Source organism: Neovison vison, chromosome 11, assembly GCF_020171115.1.
Source record: "Neovison vison isolate M4711 chromosome 11, ASM_NN_V1, whole genome shotgun sequence".
NCBI classification, from domain to species: Eukaryota; Metazoa; Chordata; class Mammalia; order Carnivora; family Mustelidae; genus Neogale; species Neogale vison.
This window is the reverse complement of record NC_058101.1, coordinates 64,488,329-64,501,622: the sequence shown is the minus strand read 5'-3', so window position 1 is coordinate 64,501,622 and position 13,294 is coordinate 64,488,329. Positions and strand designations below refer to the sequence as shown.

At 45.5% G+C, this 13,294-nt stretch overlaps 1 protein-coding gene across 1 annotated transcript in view; it reads left to right on the top strand.

Moving 5' to 3' along the window:
* The first annotated feature begins 381 nt into the window (after positions 1-381).
* LOC122890233 (epididymis-specific alpha-mannosidase-like) overlaps positions 382-13,294 on the top strand; it is a 51,856-nt gene continuing 38,943 nt past the window's right edge. The window contains exons 1-2 of the mRNA XM_044225946.1: positions 382-519; positions 2,440-2,586. Of these exons, the coding sequence (XP_044081881.1) occupies positions 382-519; positions 2,440-2,586 (285 nt within the window). The remainder of the gene's footprint in view (positions 520-2,439; positions 2,587-13,294) is intronic.

The following is a 13,294-nucleotide window of genomic DNA, read 5'->3' as shown; positions in this document are numbered from 1 at the left end:
GATGGGGTAACTGGGTGATGGGCATCAAGGTGGGCACATGATGTGATGATCACTGGGTATGATATGCAACTGATGAGTCACTGAACTCCTCTTCTGAAACTGACAACACGTTATAGGTTAAATAATTGAATTTAAATAAAATAAATTTTAAAAAGTTGACATCAATGTCCAGACACTACTGATGTGGGCGGAGCACAGAATGATGATGTCCAGGGGCCACCCCCTCTTCTGGCTCAGGTGACAACACTGCTGTGAGTGCCACTCCTCCTGCTCCTGTCCCTGCCTCCCCATGGATCAGGAGCGGTGTTCTCTGCTAGGGGACCAGTCGCCAGTGGACAACAAGTTACGGCCAGCAGCTGCCCCTGCCCACTTGCCACCGGGATGTGGCCGCCCCTCTGGCTTCCCGTGCTCACGCAGCTGGTGCTGCTGCAGTTCCTGGTGGCCCAGCCCATGAAGCCCATCAGGGTCTTTGTGGTTCCCCACAGTCACATGGATGTGGGCTGGATCCACACTGTGCAGGTAGGTGCCCATTCACCATCCCCCAGAACCCCTGGAGCTCAGCTTCTTTTTCTCTGCCAGATACCAGGGTGGGTTTGAAGCCTGGTGCTGGTTGACATCCTCAAGGGAGCAGCCTGGGTTATGACCTAACTCGCTGGAGACCAGGGAGGCTCACTTGGGCTGCTTGGCTCCAGTCTCTGGCCTCAGTTTCCCCATCCATGCTAGGGATAGTCAGGTGAAAAGACATGGGCCTGACTCAGGCCATGGTCACAGTCCATGACTGGGACACCTTGGGTGGGCTCTGTTCCCGTTCTGAGCCCCATGTCCCCCTTCTGTAGGATGGTACAGGCCTCAGACCCTTTGCATGGGTTGTTCCCTCTGCCCAGAAGGACTTCCTCCAGTAAGCCTAGTCCCCCCAACCCTGTGCGTGGCTCCACAAAAGACATTTTCTGGTGAGGCCTTCCTGGCATCCCTATGTGTACCCCTATTCCCTTCCCCTCCTCCTTTCCATGCACATTTGGTAGGGGGCTTGGTGTCAGTCCCTTGTCCCCACCAGAAAGCTAGCTTCACAGGCCAAGGCCTTCATACATTATATTTCCTGGCATGGTTTCCCCACCCTGATAGACAGAAGAGGTGCACCAGCTATTGCTGATTGAGTGAATGAATGCAGGGATGAATGAATTCAAATGAATATGCAGGAATGAATGATCAAATAAATGAATGAATGTTCAAATGAACGAATGAATGAACACAGGAATGAATGAATGCAGATATGAAGAAGTATAGGAATGAATGTATGCAAGAAGGAACGAATGCAGGAAAAGGAGCAGGAAGAGACCAAGATTTGCTCAAGATCCTGGGTCAGGTGACTGTATATTATTACCAAGGCCACCTCCAGCTCTTTTGTCGGAACAGGAAGGAAACCCAGAAGAGAACAAGCACTCTCTGGGATTAGGGATACAATAACTATTCTGCGGATGTTACTGAGAGGCAGCTGGACTTCAATGGGAGAGGGAAGCAGCAAGAGGATATGACGCTGGAGGTGGGGGCAGAGGAGTCCAGTCCTGGGATGCACTGGGCAGCCTCTCCGGGGACACTGCTGCCTGTGGAGATGGCTTAATGGTGGGGAAGCATGCTTGTCACCCTCAGTTATAGAAGAGGAAACAGGCCCAGCGAGGGTAGGTGATTTGCCTAAGGGAACCCAGGAATGACCTCCATTTTTGAGGCCTCCCTGGCCAGGGATCTTTGCATTTCATTAAGCACCCACTCTGGGCAACACCATGTATCAGCCTGGAAACACATATGGGAAACACCCATGTCTGGTCCTGTGGAGCCTCCAGCCTGGGAGAGGCAGGTCAGCCGATGCCCATGACCATCCAGGGGGCTGGGGGTAGCTCCTCTCAGCTTCAGATCTCATCATCAGCTCTTTCATCTCAGCCCAGATGGGCCCCGTGGGGTCCCTGGACCTCCTCCCTGTCACCCTGTGGCTTCATTGGATGCCTCCCTACTGTACCCTTGGGCCAGCTATCATGCCCCACATGGAAGCTGTCCCTGTCCCCTAGGCATGTCATATGTCATGGTCTGGAACATCAGGGCCAGCTACCATGCCCCCTCAGGGAAGGCGTCCCTAGCCCCTGGGCACATCCTGTGTCATGGTCTGGAACATCACTTCTCTCCCTAGAATAGCAGGATCTCATCAGAGGCGAGAGAGCCATGTCACTGTCTCAGGGTAGCCGGCACTGTGTGTCCAGCACAGAGCAGTCCCTGTGTATCTCTGTCGGAGTGGTATAGGAGGAAGAGAGGAAGAGCCCAGGACAAAAACCCACAGGGAGTGATGGGGCCCAGGGACCCTGTGCCACTGGGATTTTAGTACTAGATCCTTGGGGCCAAGCCTCTGGGACCCTCCATGGGTGCTGGTGTGATGGGGTGCTCCCTCCACAGGAAAGCCCGTGGGCCTATGCTTCCAATATCTACACCTCCATGGTGCAGGAGCTCATGCTACAGAAGCATCGCCGCTTCATTGCTGTGGAGCAGGAATACTTCCGGCTGTGGTGGGATGGCATTGCTTCGGACAGGCAGAAACGCCAGGTACTGCGGTCTGCAAGGGCCTCTGGGTGGGATACCGAAGCAGGGAAGCCCCTTATCCAAGGATGTGTGGCCTGAAACTCCCAGACCAGGTACACTGGGCACTTCAAATGACTTGTTTAGCTCAGGTTTGTGCTCAGCCCAGCCCAAAAGACAGGTTTGGTTTTATCTGCCTTTGTAGCTGTTGGTGTGAAATGGTGCTCTAACAAGTCAGCCCTGCACTTGTCAGGTGTGGAATGGAGTCTCTTCAGACCCCCACCTCCCACTTCACCTACCATCTGCATGGCCCGTGACTCGCAGCTGACCACCCTGCCTAGGGTGCTGCATTTAAAGTGGGCCACAGAAGACACCATTGGGCACAGGTTCAGAGAGGCCCTGGGAAGCAGGTCTTCATGGGGGATAGCCTGAAACTTCAACCTCAGGCAGGGGTGCATTCTGTGAGCTGCAGGTCCTGCCTGTGCAAATGGGAGTGACCTCCCCTTCCTCAGATCTCCTGGGTTCTGATGAATGTGGGACATGGGCACCTTGGAGGACACTGTGGACCTGGTCCTCTCCCTGGCATTCTCCTTCCTTCATAACAGTCACTGAACATGAGAGACAGGGAGGTGAGAGACTGCCCAAGTGGCAAAGTGAGAAGGTAAAGAGAAGAGGTCACCAGATCTCACCTGAGGGGTGTCTTGAACCTGTACCTTGTGGAGTTATAAGGAGGAGCCTCGCATGCTATGGGCACTGGGCAACTGCCAGGAACTGGTCTCTACTTCTTACGGTCCACATCACCATGTCCTCCCAACAGGGTATATAGTGGGGAAAGTTACTCCATGCTGCATAGATGTTCCTGGTTCAGAGAGGGCAGGTGAATGGCCTGTGGTTGCACAGCTGATACAGGATAGGTGAGACGCTGAGCCAGGCAGGTCTGAGTGAAGCGGGTATCTCAGAGTGTCCTGGGGGTGGGCTGCTCTCTACATTGACACCCCAAACCCAACTGTCTCCTCATCCTTGAGGGGCGATGTGACCCACCAGAGTCCTGGGGAGACCACTTTTGATATGGCTCCCTGGAAGCAGGGACATTTCTCTACTTGTTCCTATGAACCCCCAGTGCCTAGAAAGTGCCTGGGATGTGGTAGGTGCTCCTGTAAAACAGTATGCAACAGGAGCCCATTCAGTCCTCCTGAAGTAAATAATCATGACCCTGACAGTACTGAAAACAAATGGAAACTACAGTCTCCAAAGACTGCACAGGACTCACCACCACTGTCTCTCCCTACTGCCCCTGTCTCCATCCCTCCATTCCTTCATTTGTTTTAAAAATACTTATTAGCCCAAAAAGCAAGACCTATTGATATGCTGTGTGTGCAAGAGATTCATTTTAGACTGTGAGTCATCTCCAGATTGAAAGTGAGAGGGAGGGGCTGCCTGGGTGGCTCAGTGGGTTAAAGCCTCTGCCTTTGGCTCAGGTCATGATCCCAGGATCCTGGGATTGAGCCCCACATTGGGCTCTCTGCTCAGCAGGGAGCCCGCCTCTCCCTCACTCTCTGCCTGCCTCTCTGCCTACTTGTGATCTCTGTCTGTCAAATAAATAAAATCTTAAAAAAAAAGAAAGTGAGAGGGAAACCATCTATCATGGAAATCTATCTATCATGGAAATCATGGAAAACCATCTATCATGCTAATGGACATCAAAAGAAAGCTGGGGTGGCAACCCTTATATCCAATAAATTAGATTTTAAACCAAAGACTGTAATGAGAGTTGAGGAAAGACACTATATTATAATTAAAGTGTCTATCCAACAAGAAGATCTAACCATTGTAAATATTTATGCCCTAACATAGGAGCCTCCAATTATAGAAACCAATTAAAATAAAATTAAAGAAACACATAGATAATAATACTGTAATCGTAGGCAACTTGAACACTCCCTCACTACAATGGACAGATCATCTAAGATTAGCAAGGAAACAAGGTCCTTGAATGACTCACTAGATCCGATGAACTTCACAGATACATTCAGAGACTTCCATCCTAAAGCAAGAGAATACACATTCTTCTGAACACACCTGGAACAATCTCTAGAATAGATCACATACCAGGTCACAAATGAGGTCTCAACTGGTACCAAAAAAATGGAATCATTCCCTGTGAATTTTCAGACCACAATGCTTTGAAATGGGAAATTACTCACAGGAGGAAATTTAGAAAGAACACCCAACTTTTGTATCAACATGGACGGGACTGGAAGAGATTATGCTGAGTGAAGTAAGTCAGGCAGAGAGAATCAATTATCATAAGGATTCGCTTATTTGTGGAGCATAAGGAATAACACGGAGGACATGGGGAGATGGAGAGGAGAAGGAAAGAATTCAAAAACATGGAGGGTAAAGAGCATCCTAGCAAAGAATGAATGGGTCAACCAAGAAATTAAAGAAGAATTTTAAAAAATTTATGGAAATAAATAAAAATGAAAACACAACTGTTCAAAACCTTTGAGATGCAGAGCACCTGGGAGGCTCAGACATTAAGCATCTGCCTTTGACTCAGGTCATGATCCCAGGATCCTGAGACAGAGCCCCACATCAGACTCCCTCCTCTGTGGGAAGCCTGCTTCTCCCTCTCCCAGTACCTCCATTTGTATATCCTCTTTCTTGCTCTCACTCTCTTTCTCCCCCCACTTCACTCTGTCAAATAAATAAATAAAATATTTAGAAACAAAAACAAAAACAAAAACTTTGAGATGCAACAAAGGCAGTTCTAAGAGGGGAGTATATAACACTACAGGCCTTTCTCAAGAAACAAGAAAGTTCTCAAATACAGAAGCTAACCCTACACCTAAAGAGGCTGGAGAAAGAAAACCAAATAAAGCCTAAACCCAGCAGAAGAGAATTTATAAAGATTAGAGCAGAAATCAATGAACTAGAAGCCAAAAGAACAGTAGAACAGATCAACAAAACTAGGAGCTGATTCTCTGAAAGAATTAAGATTGATAAATCCCTGGCCAGACACACCAAAAAGAGAAGAGAAAGGACCCAAATAAATAAAATCATTAACAAAAGAGGAGAGATCACAACCAACACCAAAGAAATACAATTCTAAGAACATATTATGAACAACTATATACCAACAAATTAGGCAATCAGGAAGAAATGGATGCATTTCTAGAAACATATGAACTACCAGACTGAAACAGGAAGAAATAGAAAACCCGAACAGACCCATAACAGGCAAGGAAATTGAATAAAAAATCTCCCAATAAACAAGAGTCCAGGGTTGAATGGCTTTCCAGGGGATTTCTACCAATATTTAAAGAACAACTAATACGGGGGGACAAGATGGCGGGGTACTAGGAAGAGGCGTCTTTTCAGCTGGTACCCCAAAGTGAGCTGATTACCTACCAAAGAACTCCGATCACCCATGAAATCAGCCTGAGATCAGAATTATACACGTCTGGATCTCTACAGGGGCAGAAGACGCCAGTGAGCAGGTAAAGCGGAATGGGAACGGCGGACTGATATCAGAAGATAAACAAAAGGGGGAGAGAGCCACCAGAGGCGACCGGTGGGAAAGTAATACCCCAATACGAGCGAGAGTGCCCTGCGTCTGGGGACCAGCATTAACTTGGAGACTGGTTGAAAGCACTCCAAAAGAGCAAAGGATCGCGGGGGGAAATTGTGGGAATCGGGGCAGCTAGGGACCGGGGCTTAAGTCCCCGGTCCCAGACGGCCTCCCCGGCGTGGAGGCAGAGAGAGTGTGGCGGAGAAACCAGCTCCTGGTCCCTAAGCCGCCAGCGTGCCCCAGAGCGCGTGGGTTCCGGCTCCTGTGAGGGGATGGGAGCTGCGCCGGTCTGCAGAACGCGCGCTAGCCCTACCACGAAGCTTGAGATGCGCGCGCACGTCCATCGAGCTCTCCTGGGTCACTAAGGCCCGGGGCGCTTCTTGACCCGCGCATTGTTTCAAAGTCTAAGCCACGCATGCGCGAAACTCTTCCCCGGACAGAGGCGCGCAAAAGCCCAGCCTGCGGCTTACGGACCAGCGCCCCGTTCTCAGTGCCCCAGACGCGCGCCCGACCCACAGCCGCCTCTGAAAAGAGGTGCGCGCAAGCCGGGCACTCCCAGCCCGGGACGGCGGCAAAATCTCAGTGTGCGATCGCTGCTTGGAACCTCTCTGGCGGTCGGGAGCTCCCAGACAGCCGCCACTGCCTTGGCTTTGGGGACGAGCAAAAGATCCTGCGCCCCCAGGGTCTGCAACTTGGAAACTGCATTGCCAGCGTCCAAGGGGGAATTTATTCAGCTTCTGCACCCAGACTGAGGCTTCTCTCTGAGACGGAGATCAGGAAGTGTTCCAGGGTGCACCTGGACTGCACCAGAGTTGATACATCCAGCTACATCTGTTCAGTCTTCTCCCACCAAAATGACTAGGAGGAGGAATGCCCAACAGAAGAAAAATACAGAGGATGGACCTTCTGCAACAGAGCTAACGGCTATCAACATAGACAATATGTCGGAAAGAGAATTCAGGCTAACAATTATCCAGGCAATAGCTAGGTTGGAGAAAGCCATGGATGACCAAACAGAATTGATTAGGGCCGAACTGAAAGCGACCAGACAGGATGTTCACAATGTTAGGGCGGAGCTTAAAGCTACCAGGGAGGAGGTCCACAATGCTCTCAATGAGTTCCAATCTAATCTAAACTCTCTCAAAGCTAGGGTAACTGAGACAGAAGATAGAATTAGTGATCTGGAAGACAAACAGATAGAGAGAAAGGATCAGGAGGAAGCCTGGAACAAACAGCTTAGATCCCACGAAAGCAGAATCAGGGAAATAAATGATGCCATGAAGCGTTCCAATGTCAGAATTATTGGAATTCCTGAAGGGGAGGAGAAAGAAAGAAATCTAGAAGATATCGTGGAACAAGTCCTTCATGAAAATTTTCCGAATCTCGCGAATGAAACCAGCGTTCATGTACTAGAGGCTGAACGGTCTCCACCCAAGATTATACACTCCAATAAAACATCACGACACCTGATAGTCAAATTGAGAAATTATAATTGTAGGTATAATCTCTTGAAAGCCGCCAGGGCAAAGAGGCTCCTTACTTACAGAGGGAAGCCCATCAGAATAACGTCAGACCTGTCCACAGAGACCTGGCAAGCCAGAAGAGGCTGTCAAGATATATTCAGGGCACTAAATGAGAAGAACATGCAGCCAAGAATACTTTATCCAGCAAGACTGACATTCAAAATGGATGGAGAGATAAAGAGTTTCCAAGACCGGCAAGGCTTAAAAGACTATGCAACCACCAAGACGATACTGCAGGAAATATTAAAGGGGGTTCTATAAAAGAGGAAAAATCCCAAGAATAGCATTGAACAGAAATATAGAGACAGTCTACAGAAAGAAAGACTTCAAAGGTAACTCGATGTCAATAAAAACGTATCTATCAATAATCACTCTCAATGTGAATGGCCTAAATGCACCCATAAAACGGCACAGGGTTGCAGATTGGATAAAACGACAGGACCCATCCATATGCTGTCTACAAGAGACCCATTTTGAACCTAAAGATACACGCAGACTGAAAGTGAAGGGGTGGAGAAGCATCTTTCATGCCAATGGGACTCAAAAGAAGGCTGGGGTAGCGATTCTCATATCAGATAAATTAGACTTCAAACTAAAGACTGTAGTCAGAGATACAGAAGGACACTACATAATCCTTAAAGGGACTATCCACCAAGATGATCTAACAATTGTAAATATCTATGCTCCCAGTATGGGAGCAGCCAATTACTTAAGAAAACTGTTAATCAAGATAAAGAGTCATATTGATATGAATACACTAATCGTAGGAGATCTTAACATGCCTCTCTCAGAATTAGACAGATCATCGAAGCAGAAAATCAATAAAGAAACAAGAGCATTGAATGACACATTGGACCAGATGGACCTCATAGATATATACAGAACATTCCACCCTAAAACAGCAGAATACTCATTCTTCTCAAGTGCACATGGAACCTTCTCCAGAATAGACCACATACTGGGTCACAAATCAGGACTCAACCGATACCAAAAGACTGAGATTATTCCCTGCATATTCTCAGATCACAATGCTTTGAAACTGGAGCTCAATCACAAGGACAAGTTCTGAAGGAACTCAAACACCTGGAAGCTAAAGACCACCTTGCTTAAGAATTCTTGGATCAACCAGGAGATCAAAGAAGAACTGAAACAATTCATGGAAACCAATGAGAATGAAGACACTTCGGTCCAAAACCTATGGGATACAGCAAAGGCGGTCCTAAGGGGAAAATATATAGCCATCCAAGCCTTGCTCAAAAAAATTGAAAAATCCAGAACACACCAGCTGTCTCTACACCTTAAAGAACTGGAGGATGAACAACAAATCAAACCAACTCCACACATAAGAAGGGAAATCATCAAGATTAGAGCTGAGATCAATGAGGGAAAAACCAGAGATACAGTAGAACGTATCAATGAAACTAGAAGCTGGTTTTTTGAAAGAATCAATAAGATCGATAAGCCACTGGCTACACTAATCCGAAAGAAAAGAGAGAAAGCCCAAATTCATAAAATTATGAATGAAAAGGGAGAGATCACAACTAATGCCAAGGAAGTAGAAACAATCATCAGAAGTTATTACGAACAGTTATATGCCAATAAGCTTAGCAACCTAGATGAAATGGATGCATTCCTGGAAAAATATAAACTACCAAAATTGAACCAGGAAGAAATCGACAACCTGAATAGACCGATATCTAATAACGAGATTGAATCAGTGATCAAAAACCTCCCAAAAAACAAGAGCCCAGGACCTGATGGATTCCCTGGGGAATTCTACCAAACCTTCAAAGAAGAAATAACACCTATTCTCCTGAAGCTGTTTCAAAAAATTGAAGCAGAAGGAAAACTTCCAGACTCTTTCTATGAAGCCAGCATTACCCTGATCCCCAAACCAGGCAAGGACCCTACCAAAAAGGAGAATTTCAGACCAATATCACTGATGAATATGGATGCTAAGATTCTCAACAAGATCCTAGCCAACAGGATCCAACAGCACATTAAAAAGATTATCCACCATGATCAGGTGGGATTCATCCCTGGGCTACAAGGATGGTTCAACATTCGCAAATCAATCAATGTGATACAACAAATTAATATGAGAAGAGAGAAGAACCACATGGTCCTCTCAATTGATGCAGAAAAAGCATTTGACAAAATCCAACATCCGTTCCTGATTAAAACGCTTCAAAGTATAGGGATAGAGGGAACATTCCTGAACCTCATCAAATCTATCTATGAAAGACCCACAGGAAATATCATCCTCAATGGGAAAAAGCTTGCAGCCTTCCCATTGAGATCAGGAACAAGACAAGGATGCCCACTTTTACCACTCTTGTTCAACATAGTATTAGAAGTCCTAGCAACAGCAATCAGACAACAGAGAGAAATAAAAGGTATCCAAATTGGTAATGAAGAAGTCAAACTCTCTCTCTTCGCAGATGACATGATTCTTTATATGGAAAACCCAAAAGACTCCACCCCCAAACTACTAGAACTCATACAGCAATTCAGCAACGTGGCAGGATACAAAGTCAATGTGCAGAAATCAGTGGCTTTCTTATACACTAACAATGAAAATACAGAAAGGGAAATTAGAGAATCGATTCCATTTACTATAGCACCAAGAACCATAAGATACCTTGGAATAAACCTAACTAAAGAGGTAAAGGATCTGTACTTGAGGAACTATAGAACACTCATGAAAGAAATTGAAGAAGACACAAAAAGATGGAAGACCATTCCATGCTCTTGGATCGGAAGAATAAACATTGTTAAAATGTCTATACTGCCTAGAGCAATCTATACTTTTAACGCCATTCCGATCAAAATTCCACCAGCATTCTACAAAGAGCTGGAGCAAATAATCCTAAAATTTGTATGGAATCAGAAGAGACCCCGAATCGCTAAGGAAATGTTGAAAAACAAAAATAAATCTGGCGGATCACCTTACCTGATTTCAAGCTTTATTACAAAGCTGTGATCACCAAGACAGCATGGTACTGGCATAAAAACAGACACATAGACCAGTGGAACAGAGTAGAGAGCCCTGATATGGACCCTCAACTCTATGGTCAATGAATCTTTGACAAAACAGGAAAAAATATACAGTGGAAAAAAGACAGTCTCTTCAATAAATGGTGCTGGGAAAACTGGACAGCTATATGTAGAAGAATGAAACTCGACCATTCTCCTATACCGTACACAAAGATCAACTCAAAATGGATAAAAGACCTCAACGTGAGACAGGAATCCATCAGAATCTTAGAGGAGAACATAGGCAGTAATCTCTTTGATATCAGCCACAGCAACTTCTTTCAAGATACGTCTCCAAAGGCAAAGGAAACAAAAGCGAAAATAAACTTCTGGGACTTCATCAAAATCAAAAGCTTCTGCACAGCAAAGGAAACAGTCAACAAAACAAAGAGGCAACCCACGGAATGGGAGAAGATATTTGCAAATGACAGTACAGACAAAAGGTTGATATCCAGGATCTATAATGAACTCCTCAAACTCAACCCACACAAAACAGACAAACACATCAAAAAATGGGCAGAAGATATGAACAGACACTTCTCCAATCAAGACATACAAATGGCTATCAGACACATGAAAAAATGCTCATCATCATTAGCCCTCAGGGAGGTATCATTGAGATATCACCTTACACCAGTTAGAATGGCCAAAATTAACAAAACAGGAAACAACATGTGTTGGAGAGGATGTGGAGAAAGGGGAACCCTCTTACACTGTTGGTGGGAATGCAAGTTGGTGCAGCCTCTTTGGAGAACAGTGTGGACATTCCTCAAGAAATTAAAAATAGAGCTTCCCTACGACCCTGCAATTGCATTACTGGGTATTTACCCCAAAGATACAGATGTCGTGAAAAGAAGGGCCATCTGTACCCCAATGTTTATAGCAGCAATGGCCACAGTCGCCAAACTATGGAAAGAACCAAGATGCCCTTCAACGGATGAATGGATAAGGAAGATGTGGTCCATATACACTATGGAGTATTATGCCTCCATCAGAAAGGATGAATACCCAACTTTTGTAGCAACATGGACGGGACTGGAAGAGATTATGCTGAGTGAAATAACTCAAGCAGAGAGAGTCAATTATCATATGGTTTCACTTATTTGTGGAGCATAACAAATAGCATGGAGGACAAGGGGCGTTAGAGAGGAGTAGGGAATTTGGGTAAATTGGAAGGGGAGGTGAACCATGAGAGACTATGGACTCTGAAAAACAGTCTGAGGGGTTTGAAGTGGAGGGGGGGTGGGAGGTTGGGGTACCAGGTGGTGGGTATTATAGAGGGCACGGCTTGCATGGAGCACTGGGTGTGGTGAAAAAGTAATGAATACTGTTTTTCTGAAAATAAATAAATTGGAAAAAAAAAGAACAACTAATACCTGTTCTTCTAAAGGAGTTTCAAAAAATAGAAACGGAAGGAAAACTTTTGGACTCGTTCTGTGAGCCTAGTGGCATCACAATTCCAGACTTTAAGCTCTATTACAGAGGTGTAATCATCAAGACAGTATGGTACTGGCATAAAAACAGACACATAGATCAATGAAACAGAATAGAGATCTCAGGGCGCTTGGGTGGCTCAGTGGGTTAAGATCCTGCCTTCAGCTCAGGTTATGATCTCAGGGTCCTGGAATTGAGTCCCACATCAGGCTCTCTGCTTGAAAGGGAGCCTGCTTCCACCTCTCTCTCTCTGCCTACTTGTGATCTCTCTCTCTGTCAAATAAATAAGCAAAAATCCTAAAAAAGAGAGAGAGAGAGAGAGAGAGAGAGAGAGAGAGAAAAGACAGGCTATTCAGTTAATGGTGTTAGGAAAATTGGACAGCCAGATGCAGAAGAATGAAACTGGACCATTTCCATACACCATACACAAAAATAGACCCAAAATAGATGAAAGCCTTAAATGTGAGACAGAAATCCATCAAAAGTGGAGAACACAGGAACCAACTTCTGTAACCTCCGCTGCAGCAACTTCTTGTTAGACACGTCTCCAAAGGCAAGGAAAGCAAAAATGCACAAAGGCAAAAATGAACTACTGGGACTCCATCAAACTGAGGGTTTTAGAGGTGAGTGGTTGGGGGGATGCATGAGTTTGGTGGTGGGTATTAAGGAGGGCATGTATTGCATGGAGCAGTGGGTGTTTTACATAAACAATGTATTTTGGAAAAATGCTTCAAAAACTAATGATGTATTTTATGGTGACTAATGTAACACAATAAAAAAAACAGACAAAAAATTTTTTTTGAGACAAAAAGCTTTTGCACAGCCAGGGAAACAGTCAACAAAACCAAAAGGCAACTGACAGAATGGGAGAAGATACCTGCAAATGACATATCACATAAAGGCTAGTATCCAAAATCTATAGAGAACTTATCATACTCAACACCCAAAGAACAAATAATCCATTCAAGAAATAGGCAGAAGACATGAACAGACATTTCTCCAAAAAGACATACAAATGGCCAACAGACACACGAAAACATGTGCATCACTCAGCATTAGGAAAATACAAATCAAAGCCACAATGAGATAACACCTCACACCAGACAGAATGGCTAAGCTTAACAAGATAGGAAACAACAGATGTTCATGAGGATGCAGACAATGGGGACCC